General features: G+C 36.5%; 1 protein-coding gene and 1 long non-coding RNA gene across 2 annotated transcripts; both read left to right on the forward strand.

Annotated features, from left to right (window-relative positions):
- Positions 1-2982: 2982 nt before the first annotated feature.
- LOC106298800 lies at positions 2983-3927 on the forward strand. Its single transcript, XR_001261558.1, has 2 exons — positions 2983-3226; positions 3647-3927. It is a non-coding gene; the product is annotated as an uncharacterized LOC106298800 (long non-coding RNA).
- A 1922-nt stretch (positions 3928-5849) lies between these two features.
- On the forward strand, positions 5850-6320 carry LOC106297988 (agamous-like MADS-box protein AGL93). The gene has a single exon (XM_013734102.1). The coding sequence runs from the start codon at positions 5850-5852 to the stop codon at positions 6318-6320; it is 471 nt and encodes a 156-aa protein (XP_013589556.1).
- The last annotated feature ends 308 nt before the right edge of the window (positions 6321-6628 follow it).

The raw sequence follows: 6628 nt of genomic DNA on the forward strand, positions 1-6628 counted from the left end.
AGGCTGAGCTGGAGCCGTGTAGACTTGGAGAGCAAGGGAGTATCTTGGAGATATGGAAAGAGGAATAAACTTGAGGAGCAAGTTTATGACTTAAAGAAAGAGGAATAAGTGCATTCCAAGAAAAGGAAAGTTGCACTTATTGTTATGGAAGATGTCCATACATGTTGCCTTGGAGACTAGGGTTTCGGGAACATGGAGAATAACTATAAGATAGATATGGAGTCGTCTGTATAGAGACAGAGACACAGAGGCTGATCTTATAGAGAGAGAGAAGCTCTTGGAAGTGTTATGGGTCGTGCTGAAGCAGTGGCTGAAGTACTTGACGGAGAAGAGACATAAGCGGGTAGCTTAAGATCTTTCAGTAGCGTGTGTTAGGGTGTTAACACTGACGTGTAAAAGCTGAATTAAGCAGATCTTGTAATAGATTGTTTAAGAAGATTCTAATAAAGCTTTGGTGTGCTTGTGTGATTTGTCTCTTGAGTTATCTTCTGCATTATCAATTGTAGTATCATCTTTGCACTTACAAAGTATTCCTACCTTGCTTGCGTACATATCTTCTCCTGCACGTCAATCATTGCCCGTAACAGTTTTTTTTTTCTTTTGTAAACATTGCCCGTAACAGTTTCTATGTAGAAAATTTCGCAATTTGTAAAATACAAACGGAGAGATTCAGCAACTGCACAGAACATTAAAAAAAACTAGTATATGAAAATAGCGCAACAGTCGCAACCCGTAATAAAACTGCTAAAACATAATACACTAAAGAAAAGAATAGACATAACCAACCAAACTAAATAAAATAAAAGTATAACTAAAGCTTGATCTACACACCAAAAAAAATATTTATATATTATTTATAAAAGAATTATATTTGATTTATATAACAAAAATTGAATATATATTATAGTTTTTTTATGGAGACGAACATTTTACTCGAGATTTAAAAAATTGAATTACTCGCCCTAGAAAAGCTCTCTGTCCCGATTTTCGAGGCCGCGTCGCAACCGTTCCTCCTCGACGCCGGTCGTGCCCCTGGCTGCCGGCGTCGGGTCCTCTGCTTAGCCTGCTGCTCTTCATCGCTCTCTGCTCTTTCCATCGTCATCTCCAACTTCAATTCTTGTGTCTTCGTCGTCTCTTACGCAATGGTTTTCACAAATCGCTTCACCATCGCCGTCTCTCATCTTCCGCTCGTCATCGCTCATCCTGTCGTCACCTCTCATCCTCTCAAAGCGAACAGGAGTTACGGATCTAGAACCACCAGATCTGCTCATTTTCTCGGAACCGTGAAGTCTCCGCTTGGTGTACAGCCAGAGCCTCCTCTCCTCCATCACATCTCTTCACCATCTCAACCTTTTGAACCCCTGGTCATATATTCCCTCATACAGCTTCATCCCAACAGATCTCTTGACGTGAGCTTTCAAAGTTTTGTAATGGGCTTGCGGTTTAGCTCAGGTCTCGATGAGAGCTATGGATTCCAATACGGTAATAGTGGAGTTCACTTTCTCAGTTTGATCTCAGTTCGCGTCCTCTCATGGATTATCGTCAAGAGAATCGCCCCACCATCGCCGCCTCGCCTCGTCACTCCATTCCCTTCCGAGATCTGCTGCTACACCACCGCTAGCTTCACTCGTCCGTCGAGATCCGATACAGCTTATGGACTCTCCGACATATGTTTTTGGTTGGGCCTAGCCCATTTATTGGTTTGTGAAGGGCTTTTACTAAAGTCCACTTATTCATGGCCCACAAAGAACTTCCCTATGTCGGATGTTATAAAATTGAGACATCGCTCCTCATCCGAAGCATCATGCCGGTCCACGGTTTGTCGTCTCGTCTCGTCTCTTACAGGGTTCACCTAGCCCCAAGTTGTGATGTTTTACAGGGTTCACCTAGCCCAAAGTTCATGAGTATTAGATTCAAATATATGCTTTTCTCTATGGCTTTTAGCTATGTTTCTGGAGTCACTCACCTGTTCTTGCCGCCTATCAGTCCTTATCTTCGACAAAGCTCCATTGAGAACTCGGGACGAGCTCAGCCTCCACTGTTCCTAGACAATTATTTTTTAGTTGAAGCAAAGGAGAGTATGTCATCACCAGTGTTTGTGTCTGCCAACCGTTTCAAAACCCTTTCAATAGGGCCCCTCATCGTCGGTTCATACCCCGACTTCAGTATGTTCTTCGGAACATCAGTTTCAGGGTCTCAAGTGAAGCATCTTTATGGGTATCTTCACCTCTTTAACACCTATGTTACTCGTATTGTTGTAGTAGTCTTCGTTTATCGTTTGGCCGTCGAGTTTACCTCCGGTTGTAGTTGTTTAACCCTTTTAGATATTTAAGTTTAATATAAGAGTTTCGACAAAAAAAAAAGAATTACTAAAATCAAAACTAAACTCACTAAAATTTACAAATATCTGAATAATTTAAATATTTTATTAATTATAATATTTGAACTGAATTGAAACTAAACCGTCAATAGAATATGTACTCAAATATTGAAATACAATTTTATATTTATTTTTTAATTATATTTAAATATAAAATATCTTTAAATAAAATTTATAAGCTAACTAAAACCTGATACTTATTCGAACCCTTGGTATTCCTAGAAATACTTCGGTTTTCAAGACCGAAATAAAAAGTCAACAAATGGTTATAACATGAGAAAACGATAGTAATATGTTTGACTAAGTTTTAGTTGGGTGTTCAGTTTTTGATTTCGTTAAACTAGTTCAAAATAATATAGAAACCGTTTGGTTGTTTATGAATTCAGTTCTGGTTCAGTTAAATTATATCGGTTTTCTGTTCGGTTTGGATAACCATTTTAGAAATTTTCTTAAATCCGATAAAACTCTGGATCTAGTTTTTCTGGTTCGGTTCCCATTTTTTCAGATTGTGTTCAGTATTATGGATTTGGTTTTTTATCAGCTTCAGTTTCGGTTCTCGGTTTTCGGATAATATGCCAGACCTATTGAACGTGGCATTTTCACTATTAGAGGGTCCAGATGGTAACACAGTAGTTAGGTGCATCTTTCCGCACTAGATCATTGCCCCGTAACACCATCCAGGGCTTCTTCCCGATCGATCTGCGACTCTTGTTGTCGAAAAAAGCAGCGGGAGAGAAGAAGATGGTGAAGGTGTTGACCTACTTTGGGATGACATTGGCTGCTTTCGCCTTCTGGCAGTCAATGGACAAAGTTCATGTCTGGATCGCTCTTCACCAAGACGAGAAGGTTCTCTTCCTCTCATCTCTTTCTCATCGTGTGAAATACTGAAATTCGATATCGAGTTATTGCGACATCGGATTTGGGATTGGGGTCAAACCTTAGGTCTATCGAATTTGATTTAATTATCTTCATATTCTTTGTATCTTTCGTTTGAGATCAGATTGCATTTGCACAGTTCATCATGTAAGATGTGATGATGAGAAAGCTAAGCTTTCTGTTTGATTTATTTAATTCAATGTGTCATCCTTTTTAATGTGAAAGCACAAGAGATTGTGAGAACATCTCACTGATTGTACTTGATTAAGTGGTGATAAGGGGTCTGGAACATCCCATAGATTGGTGGTTGCAGTTTGATTAGGAGCTAAGCTCTCATTGATGAAGTAGTGATAAGTGTATCTTATAACAACAAAACGTGTTTATGTACAGCAAGAAAGAATGGAGAAGGAAGCAGAGGTCAAGCGGGTTAGAGCAGAGCTGCTGCGGAAAGCTAGAGAGGAGGATCCTCTTGCCTGATCACGTTGTTTTTGGCTTTCTATCAATTCCCTACTCTCCTCCTTCACATTTTATTGGACCATTAATCGAGTTTGCATAACATATATGCTTTTGAATTTGTGATGATCATGAATAATATAGCCTTCTTTGTATCTCGCTCTTCCTTTGTCTTCCACAACATTCTGTCTGTAATTCTTGATCTGCCTTTGTCTTCCTCAACCGTGTATCATTCACCACTCTGGCTTGGGGTCGATCAACAAAATTATGCGTACAATCAACTCACGAAGTAAGAATATAACCCTCAAAACCAGATATATTGGCAATCAAGTTTGCATTTTATTTAAGAAACAATCTAAGCTCCGATTAAGTTTCAAGGATGTTTGTGTTATGTTTCAAGAATGTCATGTTTAACACCTGTTAAGCACCAACTATGCTAACACGAAATATCTATCAGCAAGTCGAAAGAGCGATCAAGTCGCAGCCTTTTCATCCGCATTTCAAAGTCTATTACAGAGCTTTACATTGGGAAAATATATGGGTCCTTGAGAAATATATATACTAGGCTAAGATTTGCGCCTAGAGCGGCGAGTAATCAAAAAATATTTTTGTTTATTTACGATCATTTTATTGTAAATAAATTTAAACAATCACTTTATCTATTTATATGGTATATAAATAAGTTACATTGGAATTAATATATATATATATATATTACTTTTATTATAGGTATATCTATTAAATACAAATTTTGAAATTAAAATATTAAGTTCTTAATTCTTATTAAATGGAAATTTTTTAATTAAAATATTTATGTATTTTCATATAGTATATAGTTTAATTTAAACAATGCTAAAAAATAGATATACATATATATACATTAATTTAAATATCTATTAAATTGGATTTTTTGCTCATATTATTTTAGGATTATTTGTATCTTGTTATAGCAAAAACATTTAAACTCTCAATTACAAAATTTTTAATGTAAGACTTTTGACAGTTTTAATAATTGATAGTCATTTTAAAAAGTTCAAAAGATAACATATACGGAAAATCTAAATTTTTATTATATAATTAATATGAATGTTTATTTTTAATAATATAAAATTAAACAAAAATGATAGAAGATACACAAACGTGATCAAATCTTTAATATTCAAATCATTAATCACCATACATACTTTAATCATATTAGGTAATTATGTGGTTTTTATTTAAGAAAAAAATACTATTTCTTTTTTACGTTGATAAATAATTTTATGGTTAGTTTATAAAATGATATTAAATTTTTAGATTGACCAAACTATTTATTTAAGTATTTTAAAAGTCATTTTAGTAATGATACATGTCATGTTTTAAATATTATATAATGTTTCTCAAATTACATAAAGGATGTGATGTGGCAATCTAACACTCTTAACCTATATTTTGATGTAAGCAAGACATATTACTAATTTGAAATCATAATTCAAATTCGACTCATCATATAATATTCTACATGTTGACAAAAAATATAATATTCTAGATAAATAGTTTCTTACATATTTAGCACGTAAAATAATGAATCTAATCATTTAAATTTTTATCCCATTATAAATTCATAAACTAATAATACAAGACCTCATGATCCTTAACACAGATTTGAAAAGTCATAATTTAATAATATTAGAATTGTTATGAAATTAAAATCTACATAACTCTTTACAAAAACATAATCCAATAACACCTGCTTTTGGTTTCAATTTTTTTATATCTGAGATATAAATTGAGTTGCTAGAATAGTTAGTAGGTTTCACTATCTTAATTACTTTATAAAAACGCAGTTAATTTTCTTTTTGTTCAACGCGGTAAATAAAATAGGATCTAGAAAGCACTGTGAATCCGTGTGCTTACGTGTCAACCCCCTCGCAAGTAACGTAACGTCTATATTTTCTTAATTTACCTACTTGAGAAATTAAAAAGGGAAACTGTAAGATGTTGTAATTTCGTTTTTCTATAATTTCCTTTTTCGTATATTTCTCTATATAATATGTAGTGAACTCTCAAAATTAGTAATAAACGTCATTCTTCTTTCTTAGCGCATTGATTCCCTAATTAGTAGTGTTTACAGTCCCAAACCCTAATTAGGTTCGCGAGAATGAAGATGAACAAATTGTTGGTGAGAAAAGATACCATCTTCAAGAAACCTTCGTCTTCTTTGTACAACGCACGAGCGGCTACGGTTCTCAAGAAAGCGTTCGAGCTATCGGAGCTATGCGGTGTGGATGTGTGCATCATCTGGTACGACCGCGAAGGTAACCTAGTGAAGACGTGGCCTGAGAACGAGGAAGCCAAAGTTAGAGCCATCGCAGAGCGATACAGCATGTTAAGCGAAGAAGAAAGGGGCAAGAAAAGAAACAACCTCTCAGGGTTTCTAAACAAGAAGATGATCCGCGACAAGAAGGAGTCTTTGAGGAAAAGGGATAACAAATTCTTCCAATTCTCTCAAAAATTCTCTCAAAAAAGCGAAACTGAGGTCGTCTTCCTTCGCTCTCCACCGGCGTCGGGCCCGACGTCGGCCCCCACCAATGTCGAAGAAGAAGAAGACCAAGCTGCTGCCGTCTGGTGATAGTCCCTCCGGCTCCGCCGTCTCTGTCGATTCCACCGCCTCCGTCGATTCCACTGCTCCAGCCGATTCCACCGCCTCAGCCCCGCCTTCATTGATGCCTATCTCCGCAGATCCAGCCGCCAATATCGCTGTCTCCCCACAGCATGCTATGGTGCCTGCATCTTCAGCTCCAGCTGCCATCGATGATACCTCTATCCTCCCTTTGGTTGTGGATACGGCTATCGTTAACCTTAATGAACAGATCTCAGCTACAGATGACTCTGTACCTGAAAAGGAGGAACATGAGGTCCAATCATCTCATATCCCTG

This window comes from Brassica oleracea, chromosome C6 (genome assembly GCF_000695525.1).
Source record: "Brassica oleracea var. oleracea cultivar TO1000 chromosome C6, BOL, whole genome shotgun sequence".
In the NCBI taxonomy this organism is placed as follows: domain Eukaryota; kingdom Viridiplantae; phylum Streptophyta; class Magnoliopsida; order Brassicales; family Brassicaceae; genus Brassica; species Brassica oleracea.

Coding starts and splice junctions, on each gene's coding strand:
- LOC106297988 (XM_013734102.1), top strand. CDS start 5,850: ATGAAGATGAACAAATTGTTGGTGAGAAAAGATACCATCTTCAAGAAA.